At 38.7% G+C, this 22849-nt stretch overlaps 1 protein-coding gene across 1 annotated transcript; it reads right to left on the bottom strand.

Annotated features, from left to right (window-relative positions):
- Positions 1-6541: 6541 nt before the first annotated feature.
- LOC121528124 (annexin A4-like) lies at positions 6542-21057 on the bottom strand. The gene is made up of 15 exons (XM_041815325.1): positions 20929-21057; positions 18397-18791; positions 18118-18155; positions 17788-17940; positions 16419-16506; positions 16223-16317; positions 15972-16085; positions 15697-15787; positions 13731-13810; positions 13556-13612; positions 13360-13453; positions 13144-13239; positions 9849-9907; positions 9613-9735; positions 6542-9525 (listed from the first exon to the last, which is right to left on the bottom strand). The coding sequence occupies exons 2-15, from the start codon at positions 18776-18778 to the stop codon at positions 9466-9468; spliced, it is 1530 nt and encodes a 509-aa protein (XP_041671259.1). The 5' UTR covers positions 18779-18791; positions 20929-21057; the 3' UTR covers positions 6542-9465.
- Between the last annotated feature and the right edge of the window lie 1792 nt (positions 21058-22849).

Raw genomic sequence — 22849 nt, 5'->3', positions numbered from 1 at the left:
CATCGCTAACAAGATGAATAGATATTGAACGCAGTATTGGTGACATGGCGGATATTGTACTGTATGCAAGTTAGCGCGCTAGCTTAAGTTAGCATCCTCGAGCTAGCTAACGTGCTTTGAGCAACTGCAGCAGGTTTGCTTTAAGCGAGTTATATTGGCATAAAATTCAAGTTACATTAATTTATCAGTAAGTGAAAATAGCTGTCAGATATGTATTAGAATTGCTAAATGTCTATTCATATTTGCTGTTAAAATATAAGTAGAAGAAAAGAGACTTCTAAAAGACTTCTAAAAGAGGAAATACATTGTACTGGCAAATTTGGTCACTTCTGTTCTGACAATGGTCATGTATCTCACAGTAGGCCTGCAAGAGGGGCATTTGAGAAATGCTGTCCGTAGCCTTACCCATCCACTGGTTTGGACTAATGGTTCCAGCCTTTTTCCTAGCCCCTACCTCCCATGAGACATTGCAAAATTAACATAAATTTCATGCTTTTTATTAATTCCAGACAAAAGCCCAAAACAAACATGTTCTTCCCAAAAAGACCTTTGTATTTATAATTGTTTTATCATGATTTTAGTATTTGCAGATCTAATTTTAACTGCCTTAGAGCAGAGCTTTGTACCCCCTAACCTGGGTTGACTCCAGCTTGGGAAACAACTTATTTACAGTACCAGTTAAAAGTTAAAAGTTCCAGTGCTTTTATTAGAACTCATGGAATTCCCCTTATCCAGTCAAATTACATGAAGCAAACTGTTGTAAAATAACCATTAAAAGTTGTAAGTCTCATCATCATTTTTTAATGGTATCGGAAATTGAGTACTACTTCCATTCTGACCTCTAAATCAAACAAAGGTTGGATTTGCAGGGATGCATAACAATACAATTACTAGATATTTTTTAAAATTCAAATTTTAAATGTATTTTTCTTTAAATGTCTGACATTTCTTCACACTTGACCTTAAAAAGCTAACTTTGGAGATACAAAAAAATTACAAATTTTCAATGGCAACACAACAATTTTATAGGCTATACATTAAATATATGCTGATGATACTGTATTATTTGAAACTGTTTCTTCCAACCCAGAGATCAGAATCCTGTTATGTATCAAAATGTTTCCTGTTCTTCTCTTTTTTGTACATTGAAAACACACTATAAATCAGTCTAAGAAGTAAAAACTAAAAAAAGTACTAATTTTAGGCAGCTTCAGGCAGTATTTTCTTAACTGATGTTATTTTATAGTAAATTTTAAGATGACTCCGTTTTGTAAGATATTCCTAAGATCCCTTTAATGAGGTGCATTGCTCAGAGGTATGCTGCATGTTTCCCCTAGGATGTCCGCCTTTTTCTATCTTCATCTAGCATCGTTATTGCCTTGGTTCCTTGGTTGAGTGAAAATATCAAGATAAGCCAATCAGAGGCCCTGGGATATATCCCTGGGATTCGGTGGAGCTACTTTGTGGGGCCCTTATTTCCTGAAGTGAAGCTGCAGAAGTCGAGTTTCAATGTGTAACATGCCTATTTCTTGGTAAAGCGAAGCAGCTCCATTTATAGAGCACCATTCACACATACAGCAAACTTTACAGAGCTATAAAACAAGGCATTTATAACAGTAAGTGCTTTAAAAAACATGGCGTGGACAGGTGTGCTATGCAGGAGCAGTCTTTAACAAAGGCGGTTTATGTATTGCTGAATGGGTCTATAAAATAATATAAATGGAGTACATCGACACCTGTATGCACCACTGTTTAGACGGTTTTGAATAGTTGCCATTATCCCACCGTAATGCATGTTGAGGTAAAAATAAAATGTTCTTTCATTTTGAGAGTCCATGGGTGAAGCTTTAGCTGTGATTTAAATATTACAGCGGTACATATCCTATAAATGTATTGATTTCTGCATTGCTCATTTTATCAGTGAAACCAGTCACTGCTGCACATTCATCCTGTGCTTCTAAAGGCTTTGTTTTAATTTTGAGGTGAATCCCATACTGAAGCTTTGTCCCATGATTGGATCTCTTTCAGAGCCGCCTGTATACCTCAGGATTGTATAGCTGCTTGCTCCTCATCTGGATCGTCCCCTGACACATCTGCCGCTGCTGCTCTCTGAGCTTTCTTCTGCTCCACATAATCCAGTAGATCTCAGAGGAGGCAGACGTCACACAAAGCTGATATCCTTAAGAAAGAAATGATCTTAACACTGCAATGACATCCTATATAAGACCACCTATACGAGCTTATCTGCAGCCTCACAGTGAAAACAGCTAAAGTGCAGAGATGCTGGATTTAGAAATCTACTCGGAGCTCATTTGTGATAATTGCTGACAGTACTGTGTATTATTCAGAGGCTTCACTCTGTGGATTGCCTGGCTTTAAAGCTTAGTTAAGTACACATTGTACTTTTAGATTCCCCCACTTACATTTAGCACAGATTTAACAACGTTAGCTGTTATGTAACAACTAAACTAATTTATGTTTTATGCAGGAAAAAGGTAGAACTTTTGGGAATTATGTAAATCTCTCCCTCAATAACATTACACTAAAATGGGATGCTCGTGCACACTTTAAACTCCTGCTGTTGTTTTGCACTGAATACATTATGTGGTAGCTATTTAAAGTGTTCCTGCTAACTCAAAGTCTCTTTAACTCCTCCATGTTTTCAGTCTGCAGACACAAATCAAAGAAAAAACAAGTTTATTTCTGTATTTTATCAAGTATCTGAAGATGAACCTGCAGCTCAGTGCGGCTGGATAATGATATCTGCTGCAACATCTCATTATGTGTCGCTCGTCTAATCCTGGGGTTTGTAATTTGCTTATATGCACTCATGAAGTTCAAAGCGGGATTATGTCTCTGGCAACCAAATGTCACTTAACCGCAGATTCCTCATTGGACAGCTGGAGGAAATCCACAGTAAATCAACAATTTGGTCGATACTTGCTTTTACTGATTGTCTATGAAATGTATTAACATGGAGGGCTGGTGATGGGGATCTGAATGAAGATAAAATGTGGATTAATCTCTAAAGACCCGCAGAATTTAATTTGTCATCCAGATTATGTTGATCTGTGTGACTAATCTTCAGTGTTTGTTATACGTTGCTTTGTTTAGCTTTTCCAATTTGATTTCAGTGTTTGGATTTTTAACTCAACATTGCAGATAGAACAAAAGTTATTTGCCATCTTAAAGCTACTATGACAGACTTTTGGTTTGTTTTGATTTTGGTGCCCCCCTGTGGCAGTGACAGACCCCGGATAGTTGATGGGCAGGGACAAAAATAATAGAAAGGGCACCTGCTCTTTGTTATGGGACACCAAAGCATAAAATCTGTAATACAGTTATGAAGAAGTAAACCTAAAATGTGCATAATCCCAGAAAACATGGAACTTCATTATTTTCTCCACAAATAGACATGCGTTATAGAGGGAATACATCAAAATTTCTCAATTTAGGCACACCGGTAGTCGAGTGGTTGAGGTGCACACCAAGTGCACAGGTGACCCGGGTTCGAATCCGGCCTGTGGCACTATTTCCTGCATGTCTCTCCCCGCTCTCTTCCCTGTTTCCAACTCTATCCACTGTCCTATCTAAAAAAGTCCAAAAATAAATCTTTAAAAAAAAAAATTCTCAATTTAGAGGGCACCAGTTTGGGCAACTTGTAAAATAGATTCCATTTAAGGGGCACCAAACGGCAGGTTATCAAATTTTTGTCAATTTAGAAGGCACCAATTTGGCAACTTGTAAAATTAAGTCCATTTAGAGGGCACCAAAGAGAAATTTCTTCAAATTTTATCAGTCTAAGGGGCACCAAAGATGGCAGGTTGTCAAATTTTTGTCAATTTAGAGGGCACCAAATCGGGCAACTTGTGTAATTAAGTCAATTTAGAGGGCATAAAGTGTAATTTCTTCAAATTTTGCCCATTTAAGGGACACCAAAGATGGCAAGTTGTCTAATTTTGTCGATTTAGAGGGCATGGAAGAGGGCAACTTGTAAAATAAATTCCATTAAGAGGGCACCAAAGTGGGCAATTTGGAAAGTAATGTCCATTTATAAGGCATCAAATATAAATTTCTTTAAATTTTGTCCATTTAAGGGGCACCAAAGATGGAACTTTGTCAAACTCTGTCCATTTAGAGGGCACTAAAGTGGGCAATATGTAAAATAAAATCCATTTAGTGGGCACTAAAGAGAGCAGATTGTCATTTTTTTCTATATAGAGGGCAACAAGGAGAGCATTTTGTCACATTTTCACTATTTAAAGGGCAGTAAAGGGCAATTTAGTTAAAGTTTTCAAACATTACTGCATCAAGAGGGGCACTTGCTCCCCTTGTTCCTCTTCTGAATCAACAAATAGTTTTAGAGCTCCAAAGGGCATTGGATAGTGTCATTTCATCTGTCTTTCAACTGTCAATGATGCTCTATATGGCTTTTAAGATGATGATTACAAAAACTATATTCATACTTGTATTTTTTCATGGTCATGAGTCTAGAAAACATTAGATATGACCAATATAGTGTACCTCGAGGATCTATCTAAGGATCTTTGGACAAATTATATTGCTTCAGTCCAGGCCTACCCACAGAACTGGCTCGGCCCCCGATAGACCTAATGAATGGGCCCTTCAAAGTTGTGATTTAGGTAGTATAAATGCATGTGTGTTGGATCAGTAGCATTGGTGCTAGCATCCTGGTTAACAGTTGTGTCATTTTGGAGCTGAAGAGAGTGTCAAGCTATTTTGTGTTCTGGTGCTGAAATTATTTATTTGTGCAACTTTTAAGACCTGCTTTAAACACTTTTTCCACACATTTTTGCCACTTTGAGCCAATTTTTGCCACATTTAAAGCTCTTTTCATTACTTTTCAAACCCATTTTTGCCACTTTAAATCAATTTTGGCTTATTTCTTCCATTTCACCACCTTTCTGCCCATTTTTGCCACCATACACTCATTTTTGCTTCTTTTAACTATTTTTTGCCACTTTTCTTTCCATTTTACTTAATTTCCACCTATTGTTGCCTCTGTCAACAAATTTTTTCCCACTATTAACCCTGTTTCATAACTTTGTAAGCCCATTTCTGCCCATTTTCACTGTGTTTCACTGTGCTATGCCCATTTTGGCTGCCTGTAACCCCTTTTCACCATTTTTTCTGGCAATTTCTGCCACTTTTAACCCATTTTTGCCAATTTTTTAACATTTCATGTCATGTGTTTGAACCAGATTTCTGGATTTTATATGTAATGTCTCATATATTTTTCTGTATGTCTTCTGGGTGTGGTTTTCTCATAGAAAGCCCTTGCAGGCTTCTGCCACACCCACATGCATATTTATGATGATGTTTTTAATGTGTCTGGTATTTGTACTCCTGTGTGTAAATAAAAATAGAAATAAAATTATTAAATCAAAGCAACACTATTGCTATTTGCAATAATTTGAAAGATTTTTGGGGCAATTTCGACTTTACTGACTAAAAATCTAACTGGAAATCTTTAAAAACATATTTTTAACTGTAAAAAACTCCAGCATATTTACAGAAAATCTGAGGATGGTCCAAAAGCTATTGCTTAAAAAAACTCCTGTCTACAATCAGAATAAAACAGCCCCTCCCTGCATGTGCAAGCATCATAGCGCGATCACATCCCAGACAGAGTGCAGCATCCCGCTATCACATTAATAATTTAAGCACCTTTTCTAGAAATCAGAATCAGAGGGAAATGCTCTGTTTTGTCTCTAAAAGTAAAAGCCAAATGGGACCCCCTCCTGATTTTCCTTTTGACCTATATACCAGGAGGTATCACAGCAAACGGTCTCGACTGGAGAGAAAATATACAAATACCAGCATGAAATATTCATCCGTTTTTGTTCTCCGGCTGCTGGGAGCTTTTCACTTTGAGTGTGTGGAGAAAAGGTGTAGAAGAAGTGAGGCTCGCTGAAGTCATTTGTCTCCCTCTGAGGCTGCACTTTAAGGCCAGTGAGCACAACGACCAGCAAAAAATAAAAGGACTTCAGGACACCCGCGCCTTAAATGTGGACATTATTTATAGCCTGAGAAAAGCTCGCTGTGCCGTATCAGTGGAGCTGCAGAGCTAACCTGGGCATTTTCTCCCCCCTCTCATGTTATTCAGCAAAGCACACGCACACAGACATCCCTTATGTAAGCCACATTACTCGCACCTTTTAACAGAACGTGCAGCCTGTGATGCTTGGAGCACAGAGGGGAGGATGGGGGCTTTGACTCAGTCATAATCCAGACCAAGGTGGTGAAAATGAGGCTAGCTTTGAAATGCAAATTGCTCATTGTGTGCTGGCTCAGAGCACAAAATCCACAGCCGATGTTTCATGCAAATCTCATGATCCCACTTCACAAAGACAAACCAGATATGCCAAAATGTTTTTTTTTTTAAAGTTTTTATTGTAATGAGAGGTGGCTGTTTGTTAAATGTAGATGATGTGGACCATCATATGGCAAATATTTAAAGGCATCCATTTGATTTCAACCTTTATCATGTTACAGAAATGATTGCAAAGAGGAGATAGTGCAAGAGATTTTCAGTTCAAAGGCAAACTTTAAAGTCAACAGAGAAAGACAGCCATACAGACAGAGATGATACTTCATGTGAGCAAAGCGCCCTCTGCTGGTGCAGCATGCAAACCAAAGGAGGGCACTGGGAGGGATATGTAAACACATACAGGTAATAAAGAACCAAAAATGTTATTACATTCCTGCATTCACAGGAGTTTGATTCATGTGTGATAAACCACAGTGAGACAGAAACTAGCTCTTTAAGGTTTACATAGCAGCCCTGAGAAAAAGGCACAAAATATTCTGTGTTTAAAGCTACTGTGAGGAACTTTCATTTGGTTCTGGCACCCTCTTCAGTGATATAGGGCTGGAGGTATACTTGCTGTTAACACCACAAATGTGGACGTATCATGGCTACCATGCATCCACAGTGCTGGTTTGACGCATCAGCTGTGCAAGTCCTCAGAATTAACACATTAACACGCGTGCAGTATACATGTGTTAACAAGTGGATGAGTTAACACAATAGAGACAATATTGGCTAAAGATTTTAAACACATGCTGAGAAACCAAGTCCACAATTCTCCAGATCTTTACAATGTCTGTCAGACTAGCTGGGACATATAATTCTATTTTAGAAATCAATGTTTAACCTCTTAATACCCTGCATGTACAAATGCGTTACATTTAGCTTTCCTAAAACATAATGATCATTCTGCTGTTAAAATTTATGACATAATCGTCCAGAATGTCCGTTGAAGTTTAAGTGATTTGCTTGAAATGTTGGTAGTAGTTGTTCTTAGGAAATTTGGGGGATTTGCTTGGTAAATTGTAAGTATTTTCATGGTAATTTGAAGCATATGTTTGGGAGGTTTGGGTGAAATTTGCTTTGAATATTTTGGGCATTTTCATGGAAATTGAGGAAATTTGTTTAAAAAATTTCAGCCGTTTTCATGGAAATTTGGAAGATATATTTGTACATTTTTGGGGATTTGACTGGGAAATTTTGGGGGTGTTGTCTGTTGAAAATGTCAAACATTTTCATGGAAATTGTAGGGAATTTGTTTGGTTGTGTCCAGCATTTTAATGGAATTTTGGGGAACCTCTTATAAATTTCACCTGGAATTTTCTGGGATATTTAAGGGAGAATTTGCTTTGAAATTTGTGGATGTTTCTGACATATTCATGGATTCTGGGCAAATTAATTTATGTATATTTCTTTGAATTTTCTAAGAAATGTTGGGAGGAATTTCCTCTGAAATTTGGGGATAATTCTGACATATTCGTTTCATTTGGGGGAGTGTATTTGTAATTTTTGGGGGAATTTTCTGAGAAATTTTTGGGGGAATTTGCATTGATATTTGCTGATAATTCTGACATATTTGTTTCATTTGGGGGAATGTATTTGTAATTTTTAAGGACATTTTCTGAGAAATTTTAGGGGGAATTTGCATTGAAATCTGGGGATTTTTTTCCAGGTTTACATAGAATTCTGGGAAATGTACAGAAAGTGTGATCTAACCACCAGTTGCCAGTCTGAGCCTACCTGATGCTAGTATTGATTATTGACGTTAATAAAATGGTAGTTCTGATATCAGAATAAACATTAAGGTAACCTCATTAAGTGTGTCCGTGTTTGTAGTTTACATCCCACACACCACGTAGTTACAGCCAGTCTGAGCTATCTCGTGTGCCCTCTAGTGGTGTCCTCCAGTAATACACATTGCATAGGGGACATATATTTCGAAGACGCAGCTGGAATGCAAGTTAAAACAGCAAGTGTATCTCTGATCTTAGTTGTAACCAAAAAACATAGGTCTTTCCTCTGACTTTTAACAGTCTAATGTACAATTCACTAAAAGTGTTTGCCATGGGAAGGCTTTTTTTGCCTTGACAGACACCTACCTCATGGCAGCAGTTTACAGGAATCCAAAAAACATTGTGAAGGAATTTCAAGCTTCCCCGATGCTCTTGTTTGTTTTTCTAGGTCATAAAGAAGAACCTGTGTTCATTTCAGTCGGTTTCATAAGCATCTGAAGACTCCTCACGGTAGCTTTAAGCTTTGGCTTCTGAACATCCAGGAAAAAAGGCAACATAGTCTGTAAATGCTGAGCAATGCCTAAGAAGGCTTACACATTTAAGAGCAAAAGCTTTACGAAGCTGATGTAAGGTGAAGTTTGCATAGACTTGCATGCAGGGAGTGAAAGGTCTGCTTTTGGACACTTAACAGAGGAGAGACACCTTTTCATATTTGACTTTTTTACATTCAACATTTACATCCAATAGTGACAAGTAAGCTTTAAAAGATCATGTGTATTCTGCTTGATATTCAGTCATACACAAATAGTTATAATTTTTGTATTAGTATCACAAAACTTTGTGTAAATCAACAAGAACATGATTGAAATGCTTGGCATGAAGGTTAGCTTTACCTCCAAAAAGGAGAAACACCGTTTATGGAAGCAGTTTGCTTCCTCGTATACGTAGGGTTGATATACTTTTTATATTTAATATATGAGACTTGTTCTTCTTCTGCATCTTTTTATACTATGTTGACATGAGCAGACTTGAAATGAAGCCATGCATTTGACACTTTCAATACTATTCTCTGATATAGTTAGCATTTAGCATACTTTATTTATGAAATGTTTGATTCTTTAAAAACTCGCTATTTAAGGTTCCCATGTTTACCCACTAATGTTAAAGCTATGTACTATCTCTTTAAAATAATCATATTAATATATATTTTCACTATTTGGCAATCATCTACTTCCAAACAGTAGCAACAAAAATCATGTATATTGAAGAGAATACAAAACACAGAACGACTGACAGATGTGATGTTAGACAGCATGCACCAGACATGATATGGGGTCCTATAACATTGTGTCATTGTGGACGTACATGGTGTCCTGATAAAGTGTCGGCTTCCTTTCTTTTTTAATCGTTGCCTCCGCACAGCTTCAGCAGCAGCTTCTTGTAATCCCCCGAGGTATCACCCTGACAAAAACAAGCACACATGATCGGGATATTTTAAAACACCCATAAGTGAAGCTGTGATGTTGACATTATTTTAGAGGGACTTACTGAGATGTGAGTGTAGAGTGATTTCCCATAAGTCTGCACATACGCCTTCCTGATGTCCAACATGTCTACCTCAGAGCGGGACACCATGATACGGATGAGGGTCGTGTCCTTGGTTCCTGCGCCCTGTCAGCACATCAAAACATGACATTTCAGTGACGGTAGAAGTGAAATATTTACCTTAGCTCCTCAGCTGAGACAGTTTGTTCAAGATAATTGGAATAAGACATGATGTATACCTGCATGGCCTTGTGGAGCCTTTCTGCAAAGTAGGCAGGGGTGTTTTTGATGCATTTCACTGGAAAAAAGAGCAAGGGTCAACAGATGAGTGTGCCAAGAATCTACAGAGTCAGACTAACCATGATCATTACTTTACTAAAAAGATGAAGCGTTGCATAAAGGTTAATAATAACACTAGGCAGAGAGAAAAGGTGATGAAGCAGTATTAAGCACTTCAATAATAACTACGCAACAGACAGAGACTGCTGCCTCTGCTGAAGCATTTTAATCCCCTTAATATAAACATCATAACTTCTGCAACTACTTCCTAATCTTTTTAGTCTTTTTATAAATATATTTTTCTTTATAATGTGCAAATAAAATGCTGTACAGGAATGATAGAAAGTGGCAGAAAATGAAGAGAAACTATGGATTATAACCAATGCTATTGCAATGGCAGAGAAAAGGAGCAAAAATGAACAAAAAGAAGAGGTAAGACGAAAACAAATGAACCAACTCGGAAACCAAATAAATGAGAATCTCTATGCTTAAATGAATGGTGAATTAGAAAAAGAAATCTAGAATTATCTGGGAATTTAGTTACTTCAATGAAAAATGTATATGTTGTTCTAGATGAGAAAATTAAGTACAAATAAAACGGAAATTAAGGGGAAATACAAGAAAGAATAATGCGTACAATTACACACCCCAATTAAGACATAACACCTAAATGACTTCCTACAGGTATTTTTAGATATTTCCACCAATGTGTCAGCTCCGCAGCTGCAAATCGGCACAACGTTCATGGCACTCCAGTAATAATATTAACTAACACTGTGGATCTTTGGATTTTAGTCTGACTCAGTTTATTTGCTTTTACAAATCATGCATGCAGCTAGTTCAAAATGTAGCCTTTTTTTGTTGGTTCTGGAGGAAGACTATAAGACTCAAAGTCTTTTCATATAGTGTACATTTGAGCAAACATTAGCATTTGCCCCATTTTAACCTTAAATTCACTATAATACATGGAGCGACTGTACCTGTGTGTAGCATTGTATAGCCTAGCTTCTTTGGCGGTACGCTGAGCACTGAGCTCCTTACAGGGGAAACAGACTGAAATCTATTCTGGCAAATATAACTATAAACAAATACCTTATACAACCACGCTTCAAAAATATAAAAATATCCCTCAAATATCAGTTTGCTCTGAGTTTGTGAATTCTTAAGATGTGCTGATGGCAGACTTTTGTGTTTTATTTGATTTTGTGCAGCTGACACTGTCCTTTTCAAGTGAACACTCTCATAGAAGTTCTGGGTTTACTTGTTGAAATGAAAACTGGCTTTGTGTGACCGTTTATCTCAGTCTCTCTTTTTGTGAAATGATAGCAAATCAAATATGGGAAAGACACACAGAGTATGCTGAGCTTCCTTTCTAATGTGGGCCAAAAGAGCATCTCAGAGAGACTCAGTCTATCCTGTTAATACAGTGCAGTAAAAAGTATTCACCCCCTTATATGTTCCATCTTTTTATTGATTTTGTAAACCAATCATGGTCAATATAATCTGACATTAAAGAAGTTTTTATCATCATTTTTGTCAAAAAAGCCAAAGTGAAAACAGATTTCTACAAAATAATGTCCAATAAAAATATGTAATGTAAAATAAGTGACTGTATTCACCCCCTTCTAGACAGTATTTAGTAGATGCACCTTTGGCTGCAATCACAGCACTGAGCCTGTGTGGTTAGGTCTCCATAAGGTTTGCACATCTGGACTCTGTGAAACTGGACTCTGTGAAACTGCTCAAGCTCTGTCAGGGCCACAGACTGAGGTCTGGGCTTTGACCCAGCCGCTCCAGAACATTTGCCCTTTTCTCTTCAAACCATTTCTGTGTAGCTATCACTGTAAGCTTTGGGTCACTGTCTTGCTGGAAAATAAATCTTCTCCCATTAGACTGAATAAGATTGTCCCCCAGGATTTTCCTATATTTTGCTGTATTCATTTTACCCTCTACCCTTTACAAGCCTTCCAGGGCAGGCTGCCAAGAAGCATCCCCACAGCATGATGCTGCCACCACTGTGCTTCACAGCAGGAATGGTGTGTTTGTGGTGATGTGCAGTGTTTGGTGTCCACCAAACATAGCCCTTGTCTGATGGCCAAAAAGCACCATTTTGGTCTCATCAGAACAAAGAATTTTCTTCTACTTGACAATGAAGTCTCCCACATGCCTTTGGCGAACTCTAGTGGAGTTTAATGAGTTGTCTTCAACAGTGACTCTCTCTTTGTCACCCTCCCATAAAGCTTTGACTGGTGAAGAACCTGGGCAACAGTTGTTGTATGCAGAGTCTCTCCCATCTCAGCTGCTGAAGCTTGTAACTTCGTAGGAGTTGTCAGAGATGTCTTGCTGGCCTCTCTCACTAGTCTCCTTCTTGCACGGTCACTCACTTTGTGAGGACAGCCTGATCTAGGCAGATTTACGCATGTGACATATTCCATCAATTCCTTGATGATGGATTTAACTGAAATGTGGGGGATGTCCAGTGCCTTCATTTTTTTTGTACCCCTCCCCTGACTTGTACTTTTCAATAATCTTTTCTCTGAGTTAATTGGAGTGTTCTTTTGTCTTCATAGTGTAATGGTAGCCAGGAATACTGATTAACCAGTGACTGGACCTTCGAATCACAGGTGTCTTAATACTACAATCCACTGCCCTGAGGTGTTCCCCATTTCACTTAATTGTGAGACTAACCCTAACCCTATTGGCTGGACCTCTATTGAATTAGGTCAGTCACTTTAAAGGGGGTGAATATTTCTGCAGTCACTTATTGTACATTAAATGTTTTAATTTAATTTAATTCGAAATCTGTTTTTACTCTGACATTATAAAGTTTTTTTTATTTTTTTCAAAAAGCCAAATTATATTGACCATAACTGATTTATAAAATCAATAAAAGAGTAAAACAACTAAGGGGGTGACTACTTTTTAAAAGCACTGTAGTGTCACACAACATTGAAACCCCACATTTGATTGAAAATAGCAGCCTTTTTTAAGTGGCATCCACAACATTTTAGGAGTTGAGCTGTAAAATAATCTGTGATGCACAGCAGTCCTACAATCCATGAACAGCAAGGATCAATCAGGGTTAAAAGGTATTTAGGTCAAACAGCAGCAAGTTTGCATCTGTAAGATATTTTCCAACTCCTTCCAGGAAAGTTTTTAAGAGTGCCTCTGATATATACTTAAAGCTTCAACATGTGTTTGGAAAGACTCTCCTGTTTGGTTAAGGTTTGGAAAAACAGACCCAAACGAACGTACCCACAGCCACCATGCCAGACTCCAGATTTCCGGACATTTCCCTGCAGATACTCTTCTCAATGTCTCGGCCGCACATGTGCTGGTACTCCTGGAACACTGGGAAAGGCAAGAATCACAGGGTGTAAATATAGTGTCAGTGCAGGGGAAACGATGCAGAAATCTGGTGTTAAATCTCTGAAGATGGAGGAATACAGAAAGTATGTTTACTGCACCCACCTGCTCTGAGGTGAGGCCTGCTGCGAGCACACAGGATGGCATTGAACTGAGACTCATCCGTCCCAACTTTATTCTCCCCGGCTGCGTACAGTTTCTGTCACCCGCGCGGAGACATGCAAGATAAAAAAAGCAGCATGATGAGGTTTGATTATTAATCTAAAGAGTTTTACAACGGTTGAGGAGCTTCAACTGATACCTGAGCGTCCTGTTTGGCAAGGGACATGTCGACAGTCTCCCTCTCATCACGGTTTCCCTAGAAAGAGCGAGGCATGTTGTGCTCATAAATAAACAGAATGTGGGTGTGGGAGTATGTCTGTGCTCAACTTTCACTGACATCTGTCATAAGTTTGTTATGAATCAGCAGCAGCTACCTGACAGAGAGAGACCAGGAGTCTGCGGAAGTGACCAGAAGTATCACTGTTGATTGCGTCTTCCAGGGTTTTCCCGTACTCTGGAAAGAAGGAGCAGCTCTTCAGGAAAACACTCATTTGCATCAATTTTGTATTAATAAAGGGGTAGACACCCTTTTTAGCATCAGAACATAAATCTTGACATGCATTTGCCTGCTTGCATGCCCCTCATTAACAGGAGGATTTTTAAAATTTGGATAAGCTGCGATAATTTGAGGGTATGCACTGATTTCACATTCACACTGCGACACACCCCCTTTCTTATACTGGCTGCAAAACAGCCTCAAACATGTCTGCTTTCAGTAGGGGAAGCAACAAAAATTGGAGTTAAACAAGCAAATATGTGCTTAAATTAAAGACAATTGGACATGAAAGGGATCCCAATAGTCTTCTAAAAAACACAGTGGTCCATGGTCATTGGCATGTGGGTGGAAATCAGGATTCCTGGCACTTATATGTACCTGATTTCAAAGCTGCGGATGCATACAAGTGAAAGCCTCTTGGGCAATTACTGCGCTACAATTTTACCATTTAATACTCTGCCATTGCCTCTGACTTATGTCTTTTACAGATTTACTGTTTTGTTTCCTTGATCTTTTTTACATTTAAAGTAAACATAAAAAGTTTTTATCATAATACAGATTGAGATTTCCCTCATCTCACAGAGGCGAAAAGATTAGAAATTAAAAAAACAAACCAAAAAAAAAAAAAAAAAAAAAAAAAAAGGGGTGAAATGCACCGGGTGCCGGGCCGAGATACATGCAGAAACAGGATCCCATGGAAATGGAGAGATGTCAGAGTGACGGCTGCTGCGGTTAGGGGTTTGGTGCTCAGGATCAGGTTACCCATAGGTAGATTTGTTTTGCAGCCAGCGAGGCAGTGACACTCATAATAACAAATTACCAAACAGAGAAAGAAACAAGACCATAGAGGGAAGGAAAACCATGTGAAACCTAGTAAAACCCGATGAACCCCTCTCAAAAGTGCTGCTCCTCACCACAGATCTGTATTCAGTTTATTTTATCCTTTTGATTTGATCAATGCCAATATGGAAAGATAATATTTGACTGTACTCAGTACTTTAAGTAAACTTTAAATTAAATATTTTTATCGACCAGTATTTTTACTTCTACTTACATAAATTTTAACCAAAGTAGCTGGTTCAAGATTATTGTACTCAAGTAAAAGTACAACACAGCAGTGTTTTTCACATGCCACAAATACTTTGCCCACATTGAGTCTTTTATCACACTTTGAAGCTGAAGGAACAAAGATGTTAAAAGACAAACTTCAGCTGACGTAGGTTCATTGATTCTGCTTTAAACTTCAAAAACACATTTGTACATTCTGATGATACGCATGGATGGTATCGCCTGTTCATATCAGAAATTTTGATGCCTGTTGATACTGATACCATGCTGATAATATTGCGTATCCCTACTTTTATTATCTGAGGATCTGCAGAGAGAGTCATCAGATAATCACCGATGAAGGAGCGCTGTTCACACGAGTCAAATCTGAAACTAAACCTGGTACCAGCTGAATTAGTTCTCCAAACCACACTAGGATTGTGACTGAGCCAGATTCACAAGACTGAACATGCTGATTTTAGGCTCAGTCAGCAAACTCCACATTGATCTTGCCTCAAGCACATCCCTCAGCTCTTTCCTCTTTAGAGGTTTTTGTGTTTTTCAGCATTCAGGCTCAACGCTGATGCTGCTGCATAGCAGCCTGCTTTCTTTCACTGTGTGGATGGAACTGTTGTAACCTCTGCCTAAAGTGGTAACACGGGTAAACACTCAGCAAACATCATTTTTAAATCATCTGATTTTTACTTTAGGTAAAGGGTAACTTAAAAGTAAACATGATGGGCTTAAAGACAGACAGAATTATATCAGATAAATAAAACATCAAAATAAAAACTCACCAGATTTGTAGATTCTTGTGATTTCATTTATCTCAGCATTGGAGCGAGACGACAGAATCTCAATCAGACAAGCTTCATCAGTCCCTGCACCCTGAAAATAAAGAAAGTTTTAAGCAGACGTGGAAAGATTCAAAAGCTTCAAAACAGATCTGAACTCGCCATGCTTTCTCATATATTTAGTGTATTTTCCCTCAACATGATGAGTCACACGATGCGGTTTGGACTACGAAACCAAAATTAAAGCATGCCCTTGGACAACATCTCAAACTTCCAACCTTTATAGCCTCTCTGAGCTCAGATGCATCAAAGTGTGTGGGGGTCTTTATCATTGCCAGGACCAGCTTCTCAAAGTTTCCAGTCAGCTCAGACTTCAGATCATGGACTAAATCCTTGGAGGGACAAAAGGAAACAACAAACCATGTTGTCAGCATGGAGAAAGTTTCTGTGCGAGTCAGTGATGGAGAATTAAAGGGCCTAATTTAATCTAACAAGTAAAAAATATCACATAGAATGTTAGAAAACTCACCTTTCCATATGTTGTCTTATAGGCTGCTACCATTGGAACCCTCTGCTTATTGCTACGATTTCCCAGAAGTTCAATGATGGCATTTTCATCCGTGCCTGTATAGAGAATAAAACATAAGGATATTTAATGCTCTTAAATGCCTTTTTGACAATATATTACATGGGTTTATCTTATTAAATAAGCACAATTCACTTACCAAAACCCTTCATGGCTTTCCGGAGAACTTCAACATCCCTCAGTGGATCAGCCCCAGGGAAGTCTTTAATTGAACCCCTGAAGCCTTTCTAGATATAAAACAAGGATTAAAACATTAGAAACAAATACAACTAAGATCATATTAAAGGTGCACCAATAAACAGCATTGTAAAAATGCACAGCACAAATTCTGAAGAGCTACTCCTCCTTTTTAGAGTCAGAGCCACAAAGAGGGCCAAAGCTATCCTTGCTGACCAGAGCCACCCCTTATCTCTTAAATACAGACTGCTGCCATCTGGTCACTTGGTGACAATATGGAAGACAAGACCAGCCACCATATCCTTACTGGCAAATAGCGACCCAAAATTCCTACGTTTTGCAATCATAACTGTTTTTTATGAAAAATAGAACAAAAGAGGTAATGAAACAAAGGGACTGAGACATATCCTTCAAAATAAAAGCACATTATAGGATTTTTGTTACATAGTTTTATCGAGGCACTCTTTTGCTACTCAATGAAAATTGCTTGGCGACCCACTTTTGGGTCCTGATCCACCAGTTGAGAATCAGTGGTCTAGTGGACAACACATTGCAATAAATAAAATACAAACAAATTAACAATGGCATCACTGCTGCCACACAGAACATGGGTTGAAAACAATGGTAGAATTTCACTGACAAGATTATGCCAAATCTGACATATTGACCATGATAACAGACAAAAAAAAAACATGTAGTCTGACATCTGTTTTGAATAAAACAGAATCTGAGTCAGAGACTCAAACACATAAGTTGCACATTTTGCCTTGCGCACAGCGACACAATAAGTAATGTGATAGCCAATCACACAGCATGCCATGGACATGAGGTGTTCATCAGCAGAGGAGGAGCGTTTTGACCTGCTGCACCATAAACAAAGAGCAGCTGTCTGCACTTACTCCTCTTTTCTGAAAGTACTTCTGCTAGTATTTGCTGCTCATCCACACTGTCTATCTGCATATGAGAGCTTTCTCTCTCTCTCTTGCTCCCTGTTGCTGGGGGAAAACAGTGCATTGCCATTTTATTTAATTAAGATTCCTGTAATATCATCTGGCTACAGCGGATCACTCGTATAATAAAACCTCAGCATGTGATTAAGTTTGAGCTGCTATGAGATGTATTCTTTTGCAGGAAATACTCTAGATTAATTTACATTAATTTACATTGAAAAAAAACTGCTGCACAATAAATCACTATGTTACTGTCAATACAACATGAGCGTCTGCAATAAACAAAAGGCCAAATAATAACTGCATGTTGGATGGAGACATGAATATAACATTCAGGAACATGTGCATGGAAAATCTACTAAGAAGACAAACTCTTCTTACTGGAATAGCAGGTGCCTGAGGATTGGATGGAACTCCACTTCCATATGCAGGCATAGAGGGGCTAGTCCCAGGTCCTCCGGGGTAACTTGGCATGGGCTGGCCCGGTGCAGGGCCCCCTGGGCCTGCTGGGTATCCCTGCTGAGCCCCTCCTGGCTGCAGAGAGAGGACAGATGTAAGTCCCAGGCTACAAACCTCATACAGAGCTAATGAGATTCATTAGTGGGACTGGTGAAGATAAGGTGATTTAAGCAAACACAAGATTTGGCTTAAGTCACTCCATATGCTCTCAGTGAGCTGAGACAGCAGAGGTGAGGATAAGAAGATACGCACTGCTCCGTAGCCGCCTGGTGCTGCACCCCAACCACCAGCTGCAATGAAATATTGACAAATAACTCAAAACACTAAAGAAAAATAGTACATTTATTTATGTCATGGTTTTACTTCTCCTATAATTTCTCCAACTTTTATTTTGTTGTAAAGATATATTGTATATATTATGCACAAGGAAATATTGTTTTTTTAAGGAGGGTTTTAATGATGATACCAGAATTTAATCTTTGATAAAGTATCAAAAATGTAAAGAATTAAAAAGTCATCATTCAGCGTCACCTGCTGGCGGCTGAGATGGATATCCTCCTGCTCCAGACTGGGCCGGATATCCTCCAGCCTGAGGAGGGAAGCCTCCAGCTGGAGCAGGGTAGCCGCCCGCCTGGGGAGGATAGCCTCCTGCTGCTGGTGGGAAGCCGCCTGCCGCGGAAGGATAACCGCCAGCCTGGGGTGGGTATCCGCCTGCCTGCTGGGGGTATCCTCCTGCTTGTTGGGGGTAGCCTCCCGCTGCTGGAGGGTAGCCTCCGCCGGCTGCCGGTGGGTATCCGCCTTGTGCTGGAGGATAGCTGCCTGCCTGGGGTGGGTATGCACCAGACTGAGGTGGGTAGCCCCCTGTTTGTGGCGGGTATCCACCCGACTGAGGAGGGTATCCTGGGTAGCTCATCTTTGATTAGGACCTAGGGGTGACAAAGTTATTGTCATGTATTGTGATGACTCTCATTACAGCTGGGTTTTTGTAGGAGTTATTTTTCTGACAGAGAGACAATTAGATTTAAAAGCACCTGGATGATCCTAACTTGGAACATTTCCTTTCTTTGGTGGTCATACATTGCATGGCCCAGACAAAACAATGTAACTGGGGAATGCAAGGATCATTACAACTACACTAATACAGAGACTTTTTCTTACTGTGATTTAGTCCAGAGGGCAAAGGCCCTAGTTGACAAAGAAATTCTAGTGTAGTAAATTCCCATGTTCTGGTATTTACACAAACCGAAGTTGTTCAAATAAAACTTGTCAACACTACTTCATAGACAAACAGACACTAGAAGACTTCTAGCACTTAAAACTTGTTCCCTAACTTTAAAATCTGCTTCCATAGGTTTATTTCTTACAGATTTCTACTAAAGCATGAGTGTAGCTACATTCAGTCTGCCAACAAGCAGTACAAGGTATCAGTATCTGCCTTGATTTTCACAATAGGTGCATCTATAGTAAAACAACACTGCAGGAAAACATCCTAATAAAACCCTTGCCTTGACCCGTTACTCACTACTTCCACAAGCTAATAAATGACCTGCAACTTGAGACCACAACCTCAGTGGAGTTTCTTGCTTATTACATCTCCACTGACCAAATCTCTATTATGACAACACAAACTCACCACCTACTTCTCTCTGTCATATGATGATGACTTAAGAGTATCATCATCATTTTGGACAGAGTTAAGGATTTCCTCTTCCTCTCCCTCCAACAAAATAAATAAATAAATAAATAAAAAACTTGGAACAGAAAATCTGTGAAGGTTCTTCCCTGTCATTACTCAGTTGAATAAAGTACTGTTTACAGAGGCAGCAGTTGTGACTTTCTTTTGTTTTGTTAAAATGCAAACAAGAAAATGGAGACAGAGAAAATTCAATGAGACAGAGGCCTGAATGCTACAAAACAGTCCCTTGTTGACCTTGTAAACGCAGCCTTTTAGAGCCGTATTTACAATTATATTAACTTACATGTAAAGATAGATTTTGGCAGATGAATTACAATATTTTAGGGCTCATTGGGCTTACACACTGACACTGTGTGAAAGGTGAAGGGCGTTTGTGTTTGCTGACACACCTCTGACAGTTTCCAGCCTTCTTCGTTGGACCCTTGGAAGCACTCGTGAGGCTTTCGCGTGTTATCGTAATTTACAACTATTACGAATAACCCTGACCTTACGACTGAATGGCGCAAAGAAAAAGTTAACCTGCATTTATATGTTTATTTTCCATACATTTACATGCCATATTGATGACTCGGGTTATCAATGACTTCAACACTGTAAGTGATTTGTCTGCTACATTAGCATTTCTTTAAATAAACACGATTCAAATGTCAGAGGAGCTTTAAGCATTTGTATTGATCTTTCCAGCAAACCAGAAGTAACCAAAAGATTGCTACTGTTGTTATACTCTGCCCTGTTTTATCACTTTGTGATATGTTAAAGCACAGGTTTGTTCAAACTTTAACCCCGTACTTATTTTCCGAACGTCTCTGAAAGCAGCAGACCCCTCTAATCCAAGTTTTAGCATTATGGGCCTATTTCCAGAACTCCATAACTGGGTGAGTTTTACAGCACAGGTAAGATCTATTTAAGGTGAAATACTTTAAAATATATATTAATATGCTAGACAGTCCATTTATTTTGTAATTGGTTCTCTTGGCTTTCTTGCATCCAAGAGCCAGCGGTCCGTTAGCGTTACATAACACTACCGAAGCAAGTTACTCTGACGCCTTTAGCATCTAGGCTGAACGCATAAAGAAACGTCAGGAACTTCTAGTACGAGTACAAACAAGAGATATAAAGCTCTCAAATTTATTAAAATCAAAGATTTGTCGCAGTTTTAACGTGACAGCTGAACGGCTCCACACCGTCAGTGTCTGTTTAATTGGGCGAGGCTAATTTCTTACATTCCACATACAGGGAAACAAGCTAGCAAACACCGGAAATAACACTAAAGAAGTACGTTGGTGATGTCGTAGTCGCATTTCACGCTAATATTGATATTGCATGTGTATCTGCGGTCCAAAATAAAAAAGATTTAGGCAACTTACGTAGGAGTCACGGACTTGAGATCCAGGAAGAGACGGGCAGAGGGAAGCGGAGAGAGTAGCCCGGAGGTGGGTGGGTCCTTAACATTGTTTCCGTCCTGCAGTCATAACAACCTTTGCTCGGTTATAATAGAGAGGGGGACGATGTTGACTCAGTGGGCTGTGCTGATGTGTTATTTTCACCACAGGGGGACACGGAGGCATTTGTCTGCAGTGATTAGATTCATTTCAGGATTAAATAACAGCCACTGTATTATCACATCTAGAAGGCCAGGCTAACTATTGTTCAAGCTGAAAAATATGAAATAGATTTTTATTACATGAAGACATTCGTATTAAACGTAGTAAACATTTATTAGAAACTTATAATGTAGCCTAAGACAGGGCTAGTTGCCCCTGTATTTTAAGCAGTTCCATTTCCTGGTCAAAACGAGCCTCAAAAACCTGGTCAGCTCTTGCAATTCCGTTTTTTGTCGTTTTCAAAGTGAAAAAAAAATGGAGCCATCTTTCAGTTTTCTTTTTTTTTTTTATTTGGCACACATTTTTCAAAAGAATTCAAAGATCCATTAAGCATGGACAGTTGGACACAAGCATGTTGCCTGCTGTGTAATTTTTAAAATTGGGTTAAAACTGAACTCTAGGTCCCCAAATGCCCTGCATGTGTCTCTCGTTTGCTGTAAGAACAAGCCAGAGAACATCAGTACTATTAAGACAGGTTTTCTCCATCCATATGTGAAATCCATCCACAAAAGTTAAACATTGGTTTAGTGTTAAGTTCTGACACCTTATGGAGTTTAGTTTTCCCTTTTTCTAAATGACAGACACCTTGTTTAGAAAAAGTGAGCAGGCAGCTGATGTGGGCAGAGCATAACTCCTAGGATTGCCCAGCGCCATTGAAAGAGAAATGTCTTGGCTGTGGGATAGTGTCCTGGGCATGCTCAGTGGTGCTATCGATTAAATATTTTAAAAATATGTTTGCAGTTTTCTAAGGGTACATGAGTTTATGGATAAAGTGTGCATGTCGTTATGAATGTCTGCAAACAGGGGCCATTAAAATGAAGGTGAAAAAAAAAAGACTTTCCTGTGTCATTTCAGTCACAAAAACAAAAACGAGCATCCAATTTTTGCTTTTGAGAATTCAAATTTTGGTTTCTTTATTAAATTTAGACTTTAACAAGAAAAAATGACATTGGGAAAAGTAGAAATCTTAAAATAAAAGCCAATATGGCATGTGGTGAATAAATTTATTCACTCCATAGAAAAAAATATGCTAAAATTGATTCAGAGCATCTGTGTTTTTTAGCCGATCATTTGAAGGTGTTGCAGAAGCTCCTTGATCAGAAAAAGATGGACAGGATGAAGAGAATAAGATGCCATAACAGAAAAAAAGCAATCACTGGATTCAGAGTTCCAGGGAAATCTGAGCTCAAAGCTCATAAGGTATGATGGTTTGCTTGTCAGTGTAATAAAATACCTGTTTTTTTTACCTTCAGAGGAAAATAAATATCCAATGTTTTTCTCTTGTTCTCAGGTAGTTGGTCCTGCCTCAGTGGCTTGTGCAGCCTGATCAGCCTGGTGTCCATCTCTGATGTTCTAGGACTTACTCTTAGCTTGTGAAGAGAAGATATGGCAAGATATAATGGAATTCAGCAATTTTCTCCAGGGATTGTACAACAAAGTATCATGGCCACCAGAAAAAAAAGTTATGGCTCCTCAAATTAACATGCAGGCTAATCATAACTCATATCATAGGGAAAACACTAATGATGCAACAATTAAAGCATAGAAATAAGAACTTTAAGCATACCATTTTATTAACTTATTTCTATTCTTTATTTTTTCTTCTGATATAGCCTTGCAAAAGGGGGTCATCCAACTCATCATGCAGAGTTCATAGGCAGGCTTTCTGGATGAGGCTATTATT

Source organism: Cheilinus undulatus, linkage group 20 (assembly GCF_018320785.1).
Source record: "Cheilinus undulatus linkage group 20, ASM1832078v1, whole genome shotgun sequence".
NCBI lineage: Eukaryota > Metazoa > Chordata > Actinopteri > Labriformes > Labridae > Cheilinus > Cheilinus undulatus.
Note: the sequence above shows the minus strand (reverse complement) of the source record. Positions and strands in the feature narration are given on the sequence as shown.

What these genes read in the sequence shown, in the direction of transcription:
- LOC121528124 (XM_041815325.1), bottom strand. Translation starts at nt 18,778, where the DNA reads ATGAGCTACCCAGGATACCCTCCTCAGTCGGGTGGATACCCGCCACAA. An exon ending in ATAAGACAACATATGGAAAG is followed by an intron (nt 16,086 to 16,222) that starts GTGAGTTTTCTA and finishes TGTCCCTCCAAG; the next exon opens with GATTTAGTCCATGATCTGAA. An exon ending in AGCTCAGAGAGGCTATAAAG is followed by an intron (nt 15,788 to 15,971) that starts GTTGGAAGTTTG and finishes CTTTATTTTCAG; the next exon opens with GGTGCAGGGACTGATGAAGC.